Source organism: Aulonocara stuartgranti (assembly GCF_965226115.1).
Source record: "Aulonocara stuartgranti genome assembly, chromosome: 5".
Taxonomy (NCBI): domain Eukaryota; kingdom Metazoa; phylum Chordata; class Actinopteri; order Cichliformes; family Cichlidae; genus Aulonocara; species Aulonocara stuartgranti.
The window spans coordinates 14,342,682-14,364,520 of NC_138943.1; the positions used below are offsets into that span (position 1 = coordinate 14,342,682).

The window sequence follows — 21,839 nt, forward strand, 5'->3', positions numbered from 1 at the left end:
CATTTGACCTTAGAACTGAAGAAGCTTCTCAGATGAGAGGTGAAACGTCTTCAAGCAACTTAAAGAAGTCCAGACGCTTTTCTTTCCAAGCTCCTTAGACTACGATGACCTGGATGACTGAGAACCTTCACAGACACGCAGAACCTGCATGTTGCATATAATGATGCAATGAGAATCCTTCGTAGGATACCTAGAGGCGGTAGTGCCAGTCAGATGTTTGTAGCTGTGGGTGTTTGGATTTTTAAAGCACGTTTAAGAAATCTGATGTTCACTTTTAGGGAACAACTGGATGGCTCTAGTAACAGTATAATTTTAGCACTCACAGATCCGGCGGTGAGTGGTTCCAGTTACTCATCTAGTCTGAGGAAGCACTGGCTGAAGTGTTTGTGTATTTATTGATTTCTTCTAAGTAATTGTGTATTTTATGTATATTATGATTTTATATTTTTACAAATATTTAATATTTTTTTATTAAGGTTTATATGTTGTGTTTTGTCTTGTTTCTTTTTCTTTTTTTTTTTTGGACTATGGACATAAAGTCTGTCAATAAAAATTGAATTGGAAAAACTAGAAATTGAAACTGTCAGCAGCAGTGGTGTGACAGAAGAGGGTGCTAGAGACAGGATTAGATGATCTGCTGTGAGGATCCCTAAAAAGAGCAGTCCAAAGAAGAAGAAGTAATCTCTTCGCCCGAATTTTACTTCACCTTCTTGGATTTTCTGTTTGGATATTTTATCACTGGAATGCACAGATTCTTCAAAAGTTGAATAAAAGATAAGCGTATGAATGGAAAACTATTGGTTGATAAAAAAAATGAAATAAAACACAATGAAGCTCCTTAAAACAGGTACAGATATTTATTTACAGTTAAACTTGCTACCATTGCTTTAGCGAAGAAGCTTGTGTTGCTTATAATGATATAACATGAGATATAAGAAATGTTCCTGCCACAACCACAAGTCTGGTTTGTCTTCAGACTGCTATTCATGACAATATTTATGTAAGTGTGTAACATCAGCCCCACCACATACACACACTTGTCAAGACATACAGTATGCATGAGAGATTATAAGAAACACACACCATAGAATAAATACATAAATGGAAATTACAGAACACAGAACCGTAGAGGGTGCAAACTCATAAGCTAATGCTACATACTTAGTGCATAGCATTGGCTGAGTGGTGTTGTGGTGGAGCCTGACATACACCCCACCACAACACCATGCTGACCTGGATAAGTGGAAGAAAATGGATGGATGGACAATTGTAAAGCTACTTGAACCACAAAGTGTTTAAAACATCAGCAGACTAATACATGATCAGTATATTCAGTATTAGCCAACACTGATTTTTGTGGTGAAATGAGACGCCATCCCTTTATTGTATCAAATGAATATTGAGCCACTGTAAAACTAACACAAACAAATATTGAAAACATTTTATAATGAAAAATCCTTTGATTTTACAACAAAAACAAAACAAAAGCATTTGCTATAGCCCAACTTTTTGTTTTAAAAATTGCCAATGCTACCAGACATGCACGTTGCAATTTAGCTGCTATCTAAAATGCTAGTGGACCAGAAGGCATGCATACCAAAATCCAAATAAGCTAGTCGCTTACATTAACCTACATTAGATACAACATTACTGAAAGAAATATATTTACATGATGTGAATTTTATTGTGAAATGTCCATTATAGTAATTGACATCATATTCAACTCAGACTTTTTTTCTTTCCCAGCCTAACATACCATACAAAATGATCTGACCTATTCAAACTCAGTACAAAATCTTAAGCATGTGTCGTTTAAGTAACATTAGCATGCTTTCAATATTAGCTTCATCAGAAGTCAAGAACAAAGAAAAGATCTTTGAACAAATAAAATGACCTATAGTATTTGATAATCCCATCATTTTCATTGATTAAGCAGTTTTACTGTTGTAGAAACCTTCAGCGGAAGTATTTTTAGCTGGTGTTCTTTCTTATTGATGAAGTATGGAAACAGCTTCTCCGTGAAAGTGTGTATGAAGGTGTGTATGTGTGTGTCAGTATCGAGATCAGAGAATGACAGCTTTCCTTCGTCCCAGTTCAGATGAACTCTGATCCGCTGGAACTCCTTCAGTGGGTGAATAAAGGTGTGTTGTGATGGGGAGCATGCTGCATATTTATCTTCAATTAGCCCCATTATCCGCCAAAGTCCAGATTTTATTTCACTTTTTCTTTGTACAGACTCTGCTGCTACACCCAAGACCCAGCCTGTAGAGTCTCTAACCTCAACATCCCAGCTGTGGGTGCCTGAGTCAAAGCCCTCAGAGCCCAGGACAATGCAATAGCAGCCAAACCTCTCCGGATTGTCAGGAAGCTGATGCCCCTCTACAGATCTTACGGCAGTCAGATCTTCTGATAGGATGAGCTCTGGATGAGCTGTGTTTGGATCCAGAATCACAGGAAAGTAGGAGACTATCGCCTTCATCTCATTCCAGATGTTGTAGGTTAGGTTGCCCAGGTGTTTGGCCATATCTATCAGAGCTCCTGTGGCCAGCTCTGGATCATCCAACAGAGGGCACTGCTGGATTAATTCCACTGCAGCTTTGTAGTTCTGCAGGAACGAGACATCTTCAGCTCTCAGCTCCTCTTCCGTGGCTCTGATTATTTCTGAAAGAGCGGCTATCTCTCTGCTCAGACCTTCAATCTTCCCCTTCATCATTTGACTCTTCTGCTCCTCTTCCTCTTTTAAAGCAGTGATTCTGGCCTCCTCTTCATCTTGTAGAAACTGATGCAACTTCTTAAACTCCTCCTTAATTTGTTTCTCTGCCTGCTGGGCCTGGACCCTAATGTGTTCTGCTGCTTCATCAAACTTTTCTTTAACTTCTTCAAACACTTTCAGTTTCTCCTGTAAAGGTTTCAAGGATTCCTTGAGATCCTTTCTGTGATCTTCTGCAGCTTCATTAACGGGTCTGAAGCTGTGGCCGAGATGTATTTTTGAATCTCGACAGACGAGGCACGCTGGCTGCTGATGATTCAAACAGAAGACTCTCAGTTTCTCATGGTGCAAACTGCAAACAGTTTCAGAGAATGCAGAAGCATTTTGATCTTTCTTTTGTAAGAAGGCCTCACACAGGTTCTTTAAGGCTGAACTAACCGGTGGCTCACCCAGCAAAGGTCTTTCCTTACAAACCGGACACTCTTTTATGGGTTTGTCTCTCCACCAGGTCTCCACACAGGTTTTACAGAAGCTGTGGCTGCATGCCAGGACGACAGGAATATCAAAGATGTCATGGCAGACAGGACAGGACAGGTCCTTCTCTGGATTATAAGCCATTCTCTCGTTCTCAGTTGAAAGTAAAAAGCTACAGCGCAGAGCATGAAAGGAGGAAGTTCAACTTCACTTTCTCTTTGCTTGTTTTTCTTCAGTCAAAGGCAGGTTGAAATGCAGGATTACGATGCTGTGTTACGTTTACTTCTGCTGTGAAGAATTATTTCCCCTTTCCTCTCAGTTGGAGCCTCTCTTCCAGTGAACAATAGCTGAGAGAAATACATTTCCTGTGTTTTTTGGTCCTGCGGTTAGAGGTGGAGCTTCGCCCACCCATCAGTGGGTTTCACTTAAAGGAGCCTGTCACACTGCTTGGAGACTGCCACATAATGTAAGCAAATATGTCATGGTAGAGTAATAGGATGAGCTCTGTCTTGCAAATTCAAACCTGATTCCTTTACCTTGTCATCACCATGTTTTGTCTTGTTTTTCCATGGCAATCCTTTTAAAGGCTACCAAAGTACAATGACTCCTTCTGCTATTATGAATACATAACTGTTTTTGTTTTTTTGTTTTTTGTTTTTTAATGAAAGCTTTTAATGAACAATGTTAAATAGAGGTGGAACAAACTGTGGCTCATGAAAGAGGCCAAGATGTAGGAAATTAAGGTAAAAGTGCAAGAAAAGCAAATGTCAAAGTCAAGTAAAGAAAAAAACAAAGGAGTCCAGCAGGAATTATAAATATCTCAGTGTGAACTTACACAGAGCAGTAAAAATACAAATATACAAATCCATTTGATTAAATTTACTTATCAAATTCAGGATTGTGGGAAAAGAGGCAGGGTATGCTCTGGCTTGGTTGTAATCACAGGGCCAACACAAAGAGGCAGATAATCACTCACAGTCACATTCACATGGCTAATTTAGAATGAATTTCTTAGGGAGGAAGGAAGTAAGCCAGAGTACCCAATAAAAATCCATGCAGCCAGAGGGAGAACCACACATGATTGGTGCAAACCACCGACAAGTCTCCAAACGAAATGACCCAAGAACACATTTGAACCTGCCCTCTAACTGACGTATTACAGCAAAAAAAGATTTGGTAAGTGCTCCTTTAGGTTAGTAGGAAAAAACCTGGACAAGTTTAAGGAGAGGAGATTATTTGGGTTGCAGTTAATACTTTGTTGGCGTTAGTGCACCTTGGTCATCATTGAGCAGGTGTCTGAAACAGGAAATGAGTGCTGGTCTTTCTGTCATGGTCCATGGTCCATTTTGATATAGTTTCTTTTTGCGTCTTGTTTTGAGTTTACCACCACTGCTGGGTGGAAAAATGCATTTAACCCATTCACACAGTGAGGCAGTGGGCAGCCACCAATGCAGCGCCTGGGGAGCAGTGTGTAGGGACGGTACGTTGCTCATGGGTGCCTCAGGGTAGGCGTTCAGTGGATTCGAACCCCTGACCTTCTCCCAGTTTTTACCAAAACATCATCAGGATTGAGGTTGCTTGCTTTGTTGCAGCTGTTATCAGCTGCAATCTCTTCTGATCGGGTGTCTAAATAGGAGCACAAAAGCAAACCAGTCCGACAACATTTTTTTGTGCTCGGTTAAACCACAACTTGGAAACAATAAGTGGCGCCAGGGCGGGAACACTGACAGTTAATATCCACCTTGATGTGTGTGGACTCATACCCAGGCCTGTGAACAACTGTTCATTCTTTATTTTGTTTATTAGTTTTCCACCATTAGCTGAGTCTGAGCCTCTCCAGATCTCCTTCTCCCCGCCACACACTCCAGCGTTTCGAAGGATTCCCCAAGTCAGCTGATGCATTCTGCAGAGCGTGTCCTCAGTCTGCTCCACTTGGACATGCCCAAAACATCTAGGAGGCGTGCAGGCTAGTCGAGTACCCAAAACCAACTCTGCTCAGAGGCAGTCCTGAAAGGATGAGCACCTCACCCTATCACAACAAGACACCTGCCTCATTTTTTTCTGTTATTACATACCTAACTTTTTTTTTTTACTTAGAGGTTTTCTAACTTGTCCTTGTGTACTTAAAGTATTACGTTTATACCAAAAGAAAAACTGAATGCAGCCTTTGTCAGAATAGATTTATAAATGGAACGAACCAAAGTGAAAGAAACACTACAGTAACAAAGTTAAAAATCAAAATAGTTATATAAATTGAATGAGGAAACACATATTAGGCATAGTTTAATAAATGTAGTTAAAAAGACACAACAAGCACAGTAAATGTCAGGTGCAAGTATCAGTCACAGTACAGATGATTCTCTAGACTGTTGTTGAGCTGACGCATCACCTACTTCTTGTATGTGTAGCTTTGCATGATTCAGTTAAAAATAATCCATATTTATTTTGTGCTAAGCCTCGGTGCTGCTCTGTTCATCCCCTGTCTGAATCAACTTATTTCAACTTCTCTTCTGATTGGCTGTACCTTGCAAATGGAAGGTTTGAGCATATTAGGAGTATCATCTCTGATTAATGTCATGTTGATGAAAGGGTAGAAAGTGTTTAGGTCGTAAACATTCTTTGTACATGACCTGAAGTCTTTATTTAAAACCATATATGACGGCTTAGATCCTTTAATTCTAATGATTAAAACTCCCTACAGCTGATGGTTAAACTGAAGAAGCTGCTTCTATAAGGAGCATATCTGGCAGGAAAAGGCATCACTGGAGACTCACAACTGCTGCATGGAGTCAGTGTCACACCCACTGTGTTTTGACTTCTAGTAAACCCTTTAATTTCCTTTTACATTTGTTGGCTGGTACGTGGGTTAGGAAAAAGTGTATATGAGTCACTGATAGAGTATTAAAGGTGCAGTATTGATGTAAAGCTGCAGGTATAGACTCAGCTCAACGGAGACGGGGCTTTGGAAAGCAGTGCTGTAAAGACGGAGACTGAACCTGTTAGAACAGGTTTCCTGTCTTCGTTCCTCACACTAATGTGAGGGATCTCAGTGGGGAGGATTTTGAGAAGAGCTTACTGATTTGTTAAAATACGTCAGCAGCAGCAAAAAAAAAAAAACTCCAAAATGTTTAATGTTGTTTAAAAAGGTCCTCAAATAAGAAAAACAAATGCAATAGAAAAATTAAAATCAAAAGATACATTTCGACTAAAAATAAAAATAAACACAGAAAAAAATCATCTGATTTAATCAAACACTAATTTAAAAACAGGTTAAAATGTATTCATGTATTTTGGAGTCTGAACAAGATTTTCTTTTACTTATTTCAGGTTAATCTTTCATACTTGATTTCATTAATTATTTTATGTATTTATGTCCATCCTTTTAGTTTCTCCATAAAGGTGAATACACCTGTTGTACAATTCAAACAACTATCAAACATTTAAATTGTCCCGTGGGGAAAAAACATGGGTTATTTGCAGAAAATATGAACTTTGTAGTGTTTCATGAAGGCCTCAGCCGATTGGGAAAGCTGCCCAGAGTGGGTTTATTCAGCCTCACCTCTGGTGCAGGTGCCCACCTCTCAATTTTAAATACATGTAGACATTGAGGGTTCTCAGGAGGGGCCGTGCTGAGGCCAGCTGCTATCTGACAGAGGGTCATTGGTACCATGCCCCTTGTATGGGGTCTTCATAACCCCATTCTCTGTGCGCCTTTTGGGGCAGGGTGCGGGAGAAGGAGCTGGCCGTCTGGTTGGGGTCTGGGCTGTTGGGCCTTCCTGCTGCTGCAGGACTGGGGGCAGTCTGCTTGTGTCCACCCCAGAGTAAATGGAACCATTTCCTGGGTCTGGGGGTGGATTGCTCTTCTGGGGGTCCCTGGACCTTGGGGTACAGAGTATTTTTGGGGAGTATGGTTCAAGGTTCAAGGTTCAAGGTTCTTTATTTGTCACATGCATAGTTATACAAGTATAACACACAGTGAAATGTAGCCTGACACGCTCCTCGACGTGCAAAAAATTTGGGGGGGGGGGGGGGGGGGTGTAGAGGAAAAACATTTTATATATATATATATATATATATAGATATAGATATAGATATAGATATATATAGATATATACATTGGGTGAATGTGCAGCAGTAGCAGCAAGCAGGTGAATTCTGCACATTAATGTGAATAGACATCTGACTATTTTACAGGATAGACAATATAAACATATTTAAAATTAAAGGAATTGAAATGTACATTGTGCCTTGGTTTAGTGTCTGGAAGAGTCCTGACTCAGTCAATTATAGATGATGTGAGAGGGCGGGTGTGTGTGTTTAGGGCACGGATGGCTTGGGGATAGAAGCTCCTCTTGAGTCTCTCTGTCCTTGCCCGGAAGATGCGGAACCTTCTACCAGATTGCAGAAGTTGGAACAGTTTGTTGCCAGGATGGGACGGGTCCTTCAGTATCTGCGCTGCTCTAGTCCGGCATCTCCTGGTGTAGGTGTCCTGAAGCGGGGGGAGAGCAATCCTGCAGCAGCGTTCTGCTGTATGGATCACTCTCTGGAGAGCTTTTTGGTCCTTCACACAGCTGTTCCCAAACCACGATGTCATGTTCTGTGTGAGGATGCTCTCCACAGCGCCTGTATAGAAAATCCTGAGGATCTTTGGAGAGACCCTGAACTTCTTCAGTTGTCGTAGGTGATACAGGCGCTGCCTAGCCTTTTTGGTCTGGACCTGAATGTGGGCAGCCCATGTCAGGTCTGAGGAGATGTGGACACCAAGATACTTGAAGGACTGCACCCTCTCCACTGGAGCTCCATTGATGATAATGGGCTTGTAGTCTCTGTGCTGACCCCTTCTGAAGTCCACCACCAGCTCCTTGGTCTTGCCGACGTTCAGCTGGAGGTGGTTGTCCTGGCACCACGATGCCAGATTCTTCACTTCATCCATGCAGGCCGTCTCATCGTTGTTGGAGATGGCACCCAACACCACTGTGTCGTCAGCAAACTTCACAATGGTGTTGGAGCCATGGGTGGCCACACAGTCTGAAGTGTAGAGGGAGTAGAGCAGTGGCGAGAGGACACATCCCTGAGGTGCTCCTGTGTTGATGGTGATGCTGTTGGAGAAGCACCTGCCCACCCTCACCACCTGAGTTCTGCCAGTGAGGAAGTCCAACACCCATGCACACAGACGGCTGTTAAGTCCCAGATCCCTCAGCTTTGTGAACAGTCTGCAGGGCACTATTGTGTTAAACGCTGAACTGTAATCAACAAACAGCATTCGCACATAGTTACCCTGTTTCTTGTCCACATGGCTGAGAGTGGTGTGTAGGACGTGGGCGATGGCATCCTCTGTGGATCTGTTGGATCTGTAGGCGAACTGCAGCGGATCTGTGGTGTCTGGGATGGAGGAGGAGATGATGTTCTTCAGCAGCCTCTCAAACACCTTCATTACTACCGAGGTCAGTGCAACTGGCCGGTAATCGTTCAGGGATGAGGGTTTGCTGTTCTTGGGCACAGAGATGATGGTGGTATGAGTGTGTGTGCAGTGTTTAGTTCTGTGTGCCTCCATGTTGGATGAGTATAACTGAGCCTAACATGGTTCCCAGTTAAATACCTTCTTCAAGAACAAAAGGCAGTACACAGCTGTTTCACACTCCCTTGCTACCTCCCAGAGTCCTCAAAGAGACAAAGGTTTCTTTCTGTGGAGCTGTCTGCTTCCCCCAACGTCCTTACTAGACCCCACCATTTATCTTACTGTATGAGTGTGAGATATGTTAAAATCCAGTGGCATCAAGGCATTATAGGATAAAATAATGTGATTAATACATAAGTAAAAGAAATTCCTATACAATGCCTATCTTCCCCAACTACGCTCGCTGCAAGTGGCTGATGCTCCCACCCGTTGGTGGTTCTCAGTGTCCGGGGCTGGGTGCTCGGGTAGATCGAATAAACTATGACAATCAAGTGGACCAGTATGGCAAAAGCAATAATGGTCCACTTGGAAAAATGGGAATATCTGTTGGGAATTTTTCTTGGCCTTCAGACAATAATTCTGATTGCTATGCTTGTCCTCTTTTTGCAGCCATCATGAAAATAGCATCTTTTAACATTAAGAAGTTTGGAAAGAAGAAAGTGTCAGACCCTGATGTCCTCGAAATCCTGACTAAGGTAATAACCAGTATAAAAGCCCACACATACTTTCACCTTACAAAACTGTAAATGACCTGCAGGTCTGGCTCCTGCTTTCATTAAAATGTCTGATCATGTGACAAAATAGTAAGCTTTGCCTTTTTGTCACGGAAAGAAGACAGAGGACGATAACAATGTAGAAAAGTAGTCCAGCCCTCCTACCAATTATTAAGTATTTAAGTAATTAAGTATTATATAAAAACTTTCTATTAAATAGCTGAGTTGCAAAGTGGTAAAATAAGTATCAGGACTCACTGTTTAAGTAAAAATGTAATCCTATATATGCATCTGAAAATATACTGAAATACATGGAGTAAGTTGTATTTTGACTTGTGGTTTCTTGCTGTATCATTGAATCACTGGTTTTTACTTTACTTTTATTCTGGTGATGAGGTTACATTTCCAATTCTTTGCTTAAACCCATGTTTTATTATTGTTATTGTATTAGATCTGTTTCATATTTAGTCAACAAGCCACTGTACAGGTCAGCCGCCCTGAGTGTCGGCTGTTTAGGAACCACAATAGCAAACACACAATCAGGGTGTGTTAATTTAAACGTGGATCCACTGGCCTGTTGTCCCTTCAAGTAACCACGCTCAGTGGCAGCTTGCCCTTCATTCACAGAACCACCATTACCTCTATAACCACACAATTTAAGTCACTCAGCATTTCTCTGATTGTTCCCATCTCTGTCTTTTTTTGATACCTCTTCAGCTTTATTGTTGCAACTCAGAATATTTACATAAGTATTTTTTTTTAAAACATAGAAAAATGTCAGTTTATATTTTACATATCTGGAAGAGCTAAATCTTAACTGAACAATTATCTTTAAGGTAGTAACGCATCTGATCAGTTCAGCTTTTTTTTTCTCTCTGTTTCAAAGATTGTGTCTCGATATGACATCATTCTGATCCTGGAGGTGGTGGACACCAGCGGAGAGTCCATAGAAATCTTCATGAAAGAACTCAACAAGTAAGGAAATGCTTTGTTTCCAGCATCATCGCTGTTATTATCATTTAGGGTGCTCGTGTTTAAGCATGATGATGGTGGCCCAAAGAATAACAATTTTCTCATGGTAACCAAAAATGATTACGATTTTTAAGGATTATTACATTAAAGAATATTTACACAGTTACTTCTGAAGTTATTTGTGTATTATAAACACAATGGTACATTTCCTTTTTTAAATAGCACACTTATTGGCAGCATCTGTATAATAGTATTATGCAATAATATTATTATCAGGAATTCTTTCGGCTTCAATAATCATGTATTAAAGTCTGATAGCGTGACAGCTGTAATGACAACACTAAAAACTGCTGATGTTAACAATTTATGTTGTTGGTCATGTTCATCTTATTGTCAGGCAAACTGTAATTTGGAAATAAAGTTTGAATGAATGTAAAAAATTCAACTTTGACCTGCTTTTTGTGTTAAATGAAAAGGTAATGTTTCACTAAAGCGTTACACATTCATCCTGAACCAATTCTTTTCAGAGAATCAGAGGACATAACATGATTTAATGGACCAAAATTAAAGAATTATACAAAATTTCTCTCAACTTATATCTTCTCAGAGTCCACGAGGGATACACCTATAACATCAGTGATCGTCTGGGCAGTACACGCTACAAGGAGCAGTTCATGTTCATCTACAAGTGAGAGTTCACTGACAACACACATCCTGTTCATTTGCAGCTTCAAATTTTTATTCTTGAACTCACTAGAGCAGCTTTGCATGCTTCACAGTTCTGCCGGGCCTTGGTGCAGTGCTCCTTAAAGCCCTCTTGCTTTAAGCAAACTTTCTTCAGATTGGCTTGTCCATGCAAACGGAAGCAGGTGGACAGTGCTTCATTGCTCAGAGCCAGAGTTGAGATGACTATATTATTAACATCCACACTGTGTGTGTGTGTGTGTGTGTGTGTGTGTGTGTGTGTGTGTGTGTGTGTGTGTGTGTGTGTGTAGAAGTGATGTGGTTACGTTGGTGAACCATGAGCAGTTTAATGAAGAGGCAACAACAGGAAAAGATGTTATTAACAGAGACCCCTACATCCTGAAATTAAGATGCAGCAATACAGGTAGGATATGTTTGTCATGGAAACAAATGCAAGGATCAACAGGGAGTTAAGCTTGTGTGTAATCAGTGTAACAGCTCACTTTAAAGCTGATACTATGTCTTCTGTGGCCTTCCTGTTGGCTGCACCTTTATGTAACCTGGATGTACAGATGAGTCTCTGGTCCAGGTTTTTTTTTTTAAAGCTGTGATAATCTAAATCTGTTTACACATTATGGGGAAGTGTGTATTTGTATGGAGAGAAAATCAGCTGGTTTTAACTTTAGGGTAATTAAGTAATATATAATTATTTCATAAATGTTATTAAAAGGCAATCAATAATTTGAACTAATTTACACTAATGTAAATAATCAGTAAGACTTGAATGTAGTCCTGCCCCCTGTGTACAGTCCCAGATACACTCAAGCACAAATTCACAACCAGGTCCTCAGGTGTCTAGCCGAGAAAGTTGAGTGCAAAAGGAAATCCATCAACGCTCAACCTTTCACGAACCAAGAGGAGCATCAGTTTTCATCAACATTTGTCCGGGAGGGAGACAAGCCGAGGACAAGCCCCTCAGCCCAGGACCTGGGCCTGCTGAAGGCTGCCAGGGATTGGCAGATGCAAGTGGACTTGGATCAGAGGCAAATTTTTCCCACAGAGATCGTAACAACTACTCTGCGACCAGACCTCGTCCTTTGGTCTAACTCTCAAAAACATGCGTACATCATTGAGCTGACGGTACCATGGGAGGAAGCAATTGAGGAAGCATTTGAGCGGAAGAAGCTGCGCTAAGCCAACTTGGCAGTTGAGGCAGAGGACACAGGCTGGAAGATCAAGGTGCACCAGGTGGAAGTGGGGTGCAGGGGCTGTGTTGCCAGTACAACAGCCAAACTGCTTAGAGAGATTGGGATCAGAGGACACTGCTGAGAGGACCAGTCACTGGCTATGCCTAAAAAGGGCTGACATCACTTGGGCAGTTAAGGCAGTCAGCTAACTGCGAGAGAAAATAAATATTCTCCTCTTCTCCCCTCTGCTCTTCTTCCCTTTTCTGGGAGGCAGTGGGGAGGTAGAGCGTACAGCCCAATCCAGCGGGGAGGTGTGGAAAGCCAGCCCCAGCCCCCCTTCCAGCTCTCTTCTCTGCTCTCTCCTATCTTGTCCCTCTTGTCTTACTTCTCTCTATCACCTTTTCTAGCCCTTTGAAGAAGTGAGGCTCCATAAATGCTAAAGAGGTAAGTATTATTTCTCAGTTGCAGTGAATAGACAGAAAATAAACTGTAGAAAACTAAACAGAAGAAAGAAGAGAAATAACATAAACCAGTGACACACTCCAGGGCCTGATCAACCCTGGCAGGGCCTCCTTGGATGAGGGTGTTTAGTGATAATGGCCAAAACACCCGATGAATCCAAGGTCCACAATTGACAATGTGTCCCAAATTTTAATATGATAATCTAGATCAGATCTCTAATTCCTAAACCTAACCAAGGAAGAAAAAATGGCAGATTAGCCTGGGTAAAAGACCGAAAGTTGAGGCACACAACGATGTTTGCTGCTGGTAAAGTTTCTGGGCTGCCTTTCCTCATAACAGAGATCCCTCAAGAGTCTCTCCATTTAAAGCAATGCATTATCAGGGACTGTAACATCTAGCCCTTTTACTGAGTCATGGATGTAAACTGTGTGTATTTGTGTTCTCGCTGTAGTTGTGGAGGACCTGGTTATGATCCCAGTTCACACCAAACCAACGGACTCTGTGGAGGAGCTCGATGAACTATACGATGTCATCAAGATTATTAAGACGAAATGGAATACTGATGTAAGGAGAAGTTAGAGAGTGTCTAAAGCTTTGTAGCTTGGGTTGGTTGCACAACAGAGAAAGCAGGAATTCATACTTTCGTGAAAATTTGTAGATTTTGACAGAGTTGTGTAGTAATGCGGACGCTGCACCGGTCCGTCGTGGTGAAGAGGGAGCTGAGTGTAAAAGCGAAGCTCTCAATTTACCGGTCGATCTACATCCCTACCCTCACCTATGGCCACGAGCTGTGGGTAGTGACCGAAAGAACGAGATCGCGGATACAAGCGGCAGAAATGAGCTTCCTCCGAAGGGTGGCTGGCCTCTCCCTTAGAGATAGGGTGAGAAGTTCGGCCATCCGGGAGGGGCTCAGAGCTGCTGCTCCACATCGAAAGGAGCCAGCTGAGGTGGTTCGGGCATCTGACAAGGATGCCCCCTGGGCGCCTCCTGGGTGAGGTGTTCCAGGCATGTCCCACCGGGAGGAGGCCCCGGGGCAGACCCAGGACACGCTGGAGAGATTATATCTCTCGGCTGGCCTGGGAACGCCTTGGTATTCCCCCGGATAAGCTGGAGGAGGTGGCTGGGGAGAGGGAGGTCTGGGCCTCTTTGCTTAGGCTGCTGCCCCCGCGACCCGGCCCCGGACAAAGCGGATGAAGATGGATGGATGGATGTGTAGTAAAAGGCGTATGAACCAATCCAACCACTAAACTGGGAAAACAAAACAAATATATATTGAGGAGTTAAAGCAAAACACTCAAATGCAAATATTTCATGTCTGTGCTGCAGAACATTATGATCTTGGGTGACTTCAATGCAGACGGCTCGTACGTTTCCAACCGTGACATGAAGACCATTCGCATTCGTGAAGACAAGAACTTCCACTGGCTGATTGGAGATAACGTCGACACTACAACAAGCACCAAGAACACCAACACCTATGACAGGTAATGCATAGCAGGTGCTGGCTGCAGCTTTATTTTGAATCGACAGACGTGAGACTGGTATCGATCTGTTCGTCAGCAAGAAAATAAACACATCACGCTGTTTCTTCAAATTATCTGAAATAAGGAGGAGTAGATTCTTTTGTTTTGCCACATTAAAATGGAGTGGTGCTAAATGTTCTTGCTTTTTTCTAATTATGTATTTAAATTTGGTATTATGGGTTTTTAAAATAAGCCTTTTTCCCTATCTGTGTTAAGGATCGTGGTCTATGGAGATGACATGCTTAATGCTGTGGAACCAGAATCTGCAAAAGCCTTCAACTTCAAGGAGGAGTTTAATCTCAATGATGAGCAGGTCTGTTTTGATTAATGGTTTTCACCAAATGAATTACTCTTATATTCTCTGCCTCATTTGCAATATCACACGTAGAATATGATTAGTCAGAAGGGTTTTAGACACTAAATTATAAGGCAGATAATTGTGTTTTTGTCACATCACTCAGTCTGTTTAAAGATCACTGAAATAGCTGGACATGAAAAACAGAACTCGGTGTGTAAAAGCTGGCATGGTTGCTTAAAGACGGTACCAAAGTGCAGCTGCGGTATGGTGTTATGGCTTTAATTAAAATTCCTAAGAGGCCGTCAATCAATGGCCACAAATATGTTGAAAATCAGCAAGCTTTCAACTTGTCTTTATAGGGGGAGAAAAAAAGAGAGAGTTCAGTGACGTCGGACCTTTATTCTTACAAACAAAACTTTAGGGTAAATTATTAACAGTGTTACAGTCACTCTTTTCAAGTGTCCTTGGTAACTCTATGACCTGGGTTTGACAAAGACTCTACCCTTGGCCTGTCAGCTCATTGTCTTTGAAAATGTAAACCACTGCAGTATGGAAAGTATCCATACTGTCATTATGACAGTATGGATACTTTCCATACTGTCTGTCATGTTTGCGGCTGTGTGCAGGCAGGATGAGGACCCAAACGCAAGCTCACGGAGGCAGGAATGAACTCAAAAACACAGCTTTATTGCTGGAGAGAAAAGAGAGACAGCCTGAGGAGAGCACAGACATAACAGGCTGGGGAAAACATGGAATAAAACACAAGGAGGGGAAACGAGGGCTCACAGATACACAGAGGGGCACACGGGGGGTAATCAAATAAGGAACATCTTAACAGAACAACCTAGAAACCACGGCATACATAAAGAACAAAACCCAAAACACATGAAAACTAAGAATGCTGGGCCAATATGGCCCAGGATCATGTCACTGTCATTAGGTTTTGCCTCTTCAGGCTGAACCTGCACACCAGGTGCACAGCATCAAGCTCTCACCCCAGACCTAACCTTGTCCCAGGAGGGTAAACTGGTCCCTTGAGTGTGTCCTCATAGGGTTTTGTGAAACACTCTCTTGGCCCCTCACCCAACACCATTTTGCTTTTGTAAGACCCTAGCAACCCCAGACAACATACCCCATGCACAAACCGCTGATTCATGGGGACATTCAGCTAGACCTCGATATTTGTTCAAAAACTATTAATCAGTACATTTTGTTTCTTTTGCAGGCTCTGAAAGTGAGTGACCATTATCCAGTGGAGGTTGAGTTGAGGTCCATAGTTGAGACAGATGAAGGAAACGGTAAGCAGGATATTTATGCATATCCAAGGCTTATGTACCATAATACTACAAGACCTGTTAAAATTGTGAAGTCAGTTTTTCATTCTTATTAAGAAATGTTTTTTTTAATCTTTCCCAAAAATGTAAAAAATAAAACTTACACACGTTTTAGACATTTGTTAGAAAGATATGCTTACGTTGAATATATGCAGATCATGTTCAGAGAGTGAGTTCAAAATCAACTAGATGCAGAATTTGTTTTTTCCTGACATGTTCAAAGTGTGATATGAACTTTCTGCTCAAAGAAAATATTTATACATGCAAACATGTTTAAAATTAATTAATTAGAACAAATTAATTGCAGCCAAAAAGCTGAAAGGACCAACCCCCGCCTACGCATTCTTTGTTGAGGACTTCTATAAGGAGCCAAAGCCAGGAGCCAAAGTAACATTAGCAGAGAATTCCAAACTGTGCTCAGAAAAATGGAAGTCCATGTCACCTGAGGAGAAGGCAAAGTTCAAAGAGATGGCCAAGAATGACAAGTGCCGGTATGACCAGGAGATGAAGTCCTATGTATCACCTGCAGGTGCCAAGAAGGGCAAGAAGAAGAAGAAGGACCCCAACGCGCCCAAAAAGCCACCTTCTGCTTTCTTCATCTTCAACTCTGAACACCGTGAAAAGATCAAGGCGGATAACCCGGGGATCTCCATCACTGACATCGCCAAGAAGTCTGGTGAGATGTGGAAAAAGATGAGTACCACAGAAAAGACCCCCTATGAGGCCAAGTACGCCAAACTGAAGGAAAAATATGAGATGGAAGTGGCTGCCTACAGAGCCAAAGGCGCCAAGAATGTGGAACCAGCTGATGATGATGACGAGGATGAAAATGATATTGACGGGAAGATGGCTAAGTTGTTTCTGTGATTGAGGATGTGAAATTTGTGATGCGTTTGTTTGTTTATGTTTGTTTTTGTTTTGGGTTGGACGAGTTCAGCAGTATAACCTGCTGTCCCTGTCGGTTGACCTCATTTGAGCTGTACTCTTTTTCTAATTCAGGGTGTTAGATTTATATTGTTTATTGTCATTTATGCTTAGAAATATTTAACCATATATGCTTAGAGGTGTATAATCGATTGTGTAGTGATAGGATGTGTGATCTTTGGCAGTCTGCATAGGCTTGGTGTGCATTCCACAGTGTTCTGGCATTCACACCCACATTCTGGGAGCATGGGAGAGGTCATACCTTCTCTTATTGTTTTATGGTAGGATAAACTGTCTATATCTGTTCTAGTCTAAGTGCCTTTTGTTTAGATGAACTGCTGGACTTCCAAACCAGCAGGGTTAGGGAAGTTGTTTATGGGGTCACACTCTGACCCCACCCCCCCACACACACACACTTACACAACGCACAGGCAAGGTACTCTTTGTGTGTATGTTAATGCACCTATGCATATTCATGTAACCTCAATAAAAGAGCAGTGTTACGGGGGAGAAGATGAGAGCAACTGGGGTCAAGCGAAGGAGCGGCGTTTGTCCAGTTCTCTCCCGTGCACGAGAAACATGAAAAACTTTGCCTACTCGTGTCTTAATTTGCTGTGTAATTAAATTGTCCTTAACGTTCCAGCGAATAGGTTTATGCTACAAACCTATCACAGGGATTTAGTTTTTGTCACTTAGTCCCCTTTAAGAGTTATATTTTAAAATTTTCTACTGTAATGAAATTGTATATATATCCCATTAAAAAAAACTGACTGTGAAGCTATGCTTTTAACACGACACAATTGAAATAAATATTAAAATCACAATTTTACAATTTATACTATGTATTTATTGGGACAACAAAATCCACAAGATAAGAGTTACTTTAAAGGAGATGGAAATATTGGAAAAGTGATTTCATACAATAGCGTTAACACATCTGTTCTCAGGCTCAGCATTACTTATAATTGTTAGCTAGAGTCTAACTCATGGTTTAATAAACAGGGTTGTAGCTTTCAAAGACTGTATAGATGAAAGACGGAAGGTGTGCCACTGTGACATCATCCACTGATTTGCAAAGTGCTATTGCCTACCACTTTCACCAAAGTCACAAGTACGCAGTAGATCTTAACATGAAATCGAGTGATCTAGCGTAGCTTTTTCACATTAATGGAGAACATAATTTACAAAATAAACATATCGTGTTCAGTGAAACTTGAAACTACCAATTGCGGCCATGAACTCATTAAAGTATTTACTAAGGTCAAAAAGGAAAAGCAGTGAGCGCTTTCCTTTATAATCCTATACAATCACTACTCTTTCTGCCACCCCCTGCTGGCTATTAGACATGTCTCCAGGCATGTCTGCACTGGCTTCACTTTTCAGACTGAAGCAACATCTTTTATATACATACTTTGAGAGCAGTTTCTATTGCTGAATGAGAAATATTGAGTTGAAAAAAAATGCTACAAGCATGTATGTGCCTTTTTGTTTAATCTGTATGTAACTACAACACTTCAGTTGTCTCTTCAGTCCTAAAGTGCTGTTGTTTAATTTAATAAAACCAGAAACAGATTAAACATTTTAATAGCATTTCAAATAAAGCTTCATCACTACTGTTATTTTAAACACAGCTTGATAATTAAGCTTTAAGTGATTTCTTACCAAATTCTTTTAAAAAGAACAAATAATAACAAGCATTAATTAAAAACAAAAAACTTTATTGGCATCTCCCTCTTTACAAGATAACAAAACTCATGGACTTGGGCTGGTTTGTGATGGTTAGAAATTTCATATGGACACAAAATGCAGTGGACATTAGTTTTACAGTCCTTCCACATCTTAAGCTGCAGGCCTTCATTTCATTTCATAACTAGATTTAAAGATATTGGTCAATATACGCTGATCAGCCACAACATTAGAACAGGATGTCATCGCCTACCTAAACATTGGTGCATGGCAGCAGCCTCCTCTAGCAGGACAATGAACTATACACAAAGCAAAAACTGCTTAAGAAACATGAAGGTGTTGGCCTGGCCTCCAAAAATACCCAGACCTCAATCTAATCAGGCTCGATGGGCAGAAAGAGCCCAAAGAGATCCACTGCCAACGCCTCCACACAATAATGATTTGTGGCTGATCTGTGTGTATGAGTGAAATATCACAGTTGGAGGGCCATTGTCCTTGAAAACCTAACATCGTTAAATTTATTCCCTGTACTACTCCACTAAAGGTTGAGCACCCGAGCAGGTTTTGAGTTTGATGCGGTTTATTTTTTAACGAGCAAAACAAACTGTAGTCTTTCAGCAAAAAGACGAAGGAAGCGAGAACAGGATCAAACAAAAATCAGCAGCTCAGGTTTTACTTCTTCCCAGATTTCTTGATGCCACCTCCAGCTGAAAGAGAGAGAAAGCAAACAAAAAGATTGGGTGTTAGAAAGCATCTAATTAAAACTGCAGCCACAACTGTGACCAGTGAGATTTCAAGTTTGAAAATATATTGATGACTGAAAGACTTTAAAATTAGAGGTTTTCTCAAACAATAACATAAATTTACTTTATTTTTTTAAAAGAAGAGATCACTGCATAAACAAAATAGCATAAACAAAGTATAAAATATTTGAATTTTAAAGGAGACACAAACATCAGAGAGACATGAGGTCTACTTTGGACTAAATTTGCTGCAAGTTTGGGGTTTGTTTCAGTTTCCTGACCTGCAGAGAAAGTGCAAGCTGTACAGTGAAACACCAGGGCTAACCTGAGGCTTTCACTGTAGCCATGGTAAGAAATGTTAAGCAAGGTTAAGCTACCAAGTTGACAAACATCTGAAAGCAGTCTATGGACGGAAATAAGAAAATTGCAAAAAGTGAACCCTGAAAACTGAAATGGCTACAGAAACTGGCAGATCACCTGAATCCTGCAGCTCAGCACTCTGCTGAAGTCACTGTATTCCTGAACTCTCACTGTGTGCTGGTAACGTATCAGTTATAGAAACACCACAGCTGGTGTGTATGATCATGATGTGTATGTTTGGAAATATGTAAGGTTTGTCATTATGAAACAAAATTAATAAATTCAACCTGATCTGGATTTTTTCTGTTTCTATATACGTGGGATGGTCTGGTGATTGAATGTTGGGTGGATATAGATACAAAGGTTTTATAGTGTGTGGGTTTTCTTGGTTTGTTTTTTGTGTGTGGGACTGGGGCTGGAGGTTTTCAGGTATTATTGGTATTATTCATGTATTATATTACTCCACTTGTAACTTGTGCTTTGAGTATGTATTTTGCATTTTATCACTCCTGTGTGCACCTGATCACGGAGCAGTGTAGCAGTAGTTGCGGGAGTACATAAATCTGGTGTATTTCTTCACTTCTTGTTTTTGTGCATAGTTCTTTACAAATAAAGTAAAAATATAAACACAGCTCTTACTCAAAGGTCCTTTTCCTGATGCTTTGGCTTTCAACGCATCCAGGGCCTTCTGTTCGTCCTTCTGCTTCTGCTTGAAGGCTACATCATCCTACGGAGACGCATACAATCTAAAATCTTTCTACGCTTCTGTCTTATGCTCAGCTCATTCCAAACCACAGCTGACATTTACCTCTGAATATTTCTTCCCTTCAGTCAAATAACAAAAATTTATATTTCATCTGATTTCCATTTATCAGATTCTCAGCTGACACCTGAAGACATCGCACTGGGTTGTGTAACAATGATTTGATTTGATTTTGTTATCAACAAGTTAAGGAATACATTTTTATCACCAGTTCTAATTTTCAATGGGCATTAATACAGGTTACTAAAGCAGAATTAAATGACAAAGTAGATCACAAAAAACAGAAAGGGTTAGCGAAATGATCCATACATCAAAGTTTACGTATCAAATTATCTGTGAAAACAGCTTTACTTTAAAAAATAAACAAAAACGAAATGTATAAAATATTGCAATGATGCAATGTAAATGTGTCTTATCCATGTTATCTTGATTACAAAGGGATGCAAATGATTTAGAGGCTTGATATTAAATGTTTTACACAGTCTATGGTGAGGGGGGGAAAGAGCCAGATACATACGTCATCCATGTCCTTGTTCTGTTTCTTGGGAGCCTTCAGTGGTTTCTTTTTACCTCCTGAGAAATAAAATTTACATAGATACATAAATACCGTGAGAGCAAAATGAAACTCAGAACTATAAAAGTAAATTAATAAATAACACAATAAGTAGATACAAAATATGAAAACCTAAGCTAGGCAAACGTATTTAAAGAACAGATCCACAAAGTAAAAGTATACTAATAAAAACAGTGGGGAAAAAATTGCATTCTATAACAATGGACTACAATGTCTGAACGTTTCTCTTTAAAATAAATTGACTAAGTTTAAACAATCTTCATTACCTTGTTATGAAAATAAAATATAAAATATAACTAAATCTACAATATCTAATAAACAATAGCCAGTGAATAAAAATGAAATATACGAAGGAATATGATCCAAGTTACGTCATTCAAATAACACAGCGTTCTTGACTTTTGTTTGCTTGGAAAAAAAAATTAACCTAAACTCCTTAAAATCTGCTTTAACTTAACAGGCAGCCAGATGACCGCGAAACCTTGAGCCTCGAATACAAATGTTAGTTACCACCACGGGTTATTCGAAGAAAGAAGAAGGAATATATTTAAAATTTTAAAGATTTCGTTTATATTGTCTGTTGCCTGAGATAATATTTATAAGCCGAATGGTCCATTCAGTCCCAATAATTAAAAAAAATGGCCTAAAATATCTTCTATCTTCCGTATGTATATCCCAAAACAGAAAAAAATCGTAATATGGCACATTTTTAACTGCCGATTGGTCAGAGAAAACGTTATCTTTAGCGGCAGCTAGCATTAGCCAACTATAAACGTGCTAAACTGAAAATCGTCAGTATCTTTTAAGATGTGCAGATTTTACAGACGAATCTCAAATGAAGCAATCTCCCACCTTCTCTTCCAGACATGGTTACAGCTTGTTATAAAATTTAAATGAAAGGAAAGTTTGCTGCGAAGACAACTGGTACTTCTCGCTAATCCGCGCTGTTAGGTCCCCGTTGAACCGGAAATAGA

General features: G+C 40.5%; 3 protein-coding genes across 3 annotated transcripts; 1 reads left to right on the forward strand and 2 right to left on the reverse strand.

Annotated features, from left to right (window-relative positions):
* Positions 1-838: 838 nt before the first annotated feature.
* LOC309706922 (nuclear factor 7, ovary-like) lies at positions 839-3,608 on the reverse strand. Its single transcript, XM_082533923.1, has one exon. It carries the CDS (start codon positions 3,326-3,328, stop codon positions 1,922-1,924), a length of 1,407 nt encoding a protein of 468 aa, XP_082390049.1. The 5' UTR covers positions 3,329-3,608; the 3' UTR covers positions 839-1,921.
* LOC309706924 (deoxyribonuclease-1-like) lies at positions 3,541-18,724 on the forward strand. The gene is made up of 10 exons (XM_082533925.1): positions 3,541-3,650; positions 9,252-9,337; positions 10,242-10,330; positions 10,935-11,015; positions 11,323-11,435; positions 13,112-13,224; positions 13,987-14,144; positions 14,400-14,496; positions 15,707-15,779; positions 16,123-18,724. The coding sequence occupies exons 2-10, from the start codon at positions 9,257-9,259 to the stop codon at positions 16,680-16,682; spliced, it is 1,365 nt and encodes a 454-aa protein (XP_082390051.1). The 5' UTR covers positions 3,541-3,650; positions 9,252-9,256; the 3' UTR covers positions 16,683-18,724.
* tma7 (translation machinery associated 7 homolog) lies at positions 18,437-21,829 on the reverse strand. The gene is made up of 4 exons (XM_082533930.1): positions 21,718-21,829; positions 20,809-20,864; positions 20,168-20,255; positions 18,437-19,132 (listed from the first exon to the last, which is right to left on the reverse strand). Exons 1-4 carry the CDS (start codon positions 21,731-21,733, stop codon positions 19,098-19,100), a joined length of 195 nt encoding a protein of 64 aa, XP_082390056.1. The 5' UTR covers positions 21,734-21,829; the 3' UTR covers positions 18,437-19,097.
* Positions 21,830-21,839: the final 10 nt, after the last annotated feature.

Coding starts and splice junctions, on each gene's coding strand:
- LOC309706922 (XM_082533923.1), bottom strand. CDS start 3,328: ATGGCTTATAATCCAGAGAAGGACCTGTCCTGTCCTGTCTGCCATGAC.
- tma7 (XM_082533930.1), bottom strand. Junction 20,256..20,808: donor AGAACAAGGACATGGATGAC/GTATGTATCTGG, acceptor GCGTCTCCGTAG/GATGATGTAGCCTTCAAGCA. Junction 19,133..20,167: donor ATCAGGAAAAGGACCTTTGA/GTAAGAGCTGTG, acceptor TCTCTCTTTCAG/CTGGAGGTGGCATCAAGAAA.
- LOC309706924 (XM_082533925.1), top strand. CDS start 9,257: ATGAAAATAGCATCTTTTAACATTAAGAAGTTTGGAAAGAAGAAAGTG. Junction 11,436..13,111: donor ATTAAGATGCAGCAATACAG/GTAGGATATGTT, acceptor TTCTCGCTGTAG/TTGTGGAGGACCTGGTTATG. Junction 14,497..15,706: donor TTAATCTCAATGATGAGCAG/GTCTGTTTTGAT, acceptor TTTCTTTTGCAG/GCTCTGAAAGTGAGTGACCA.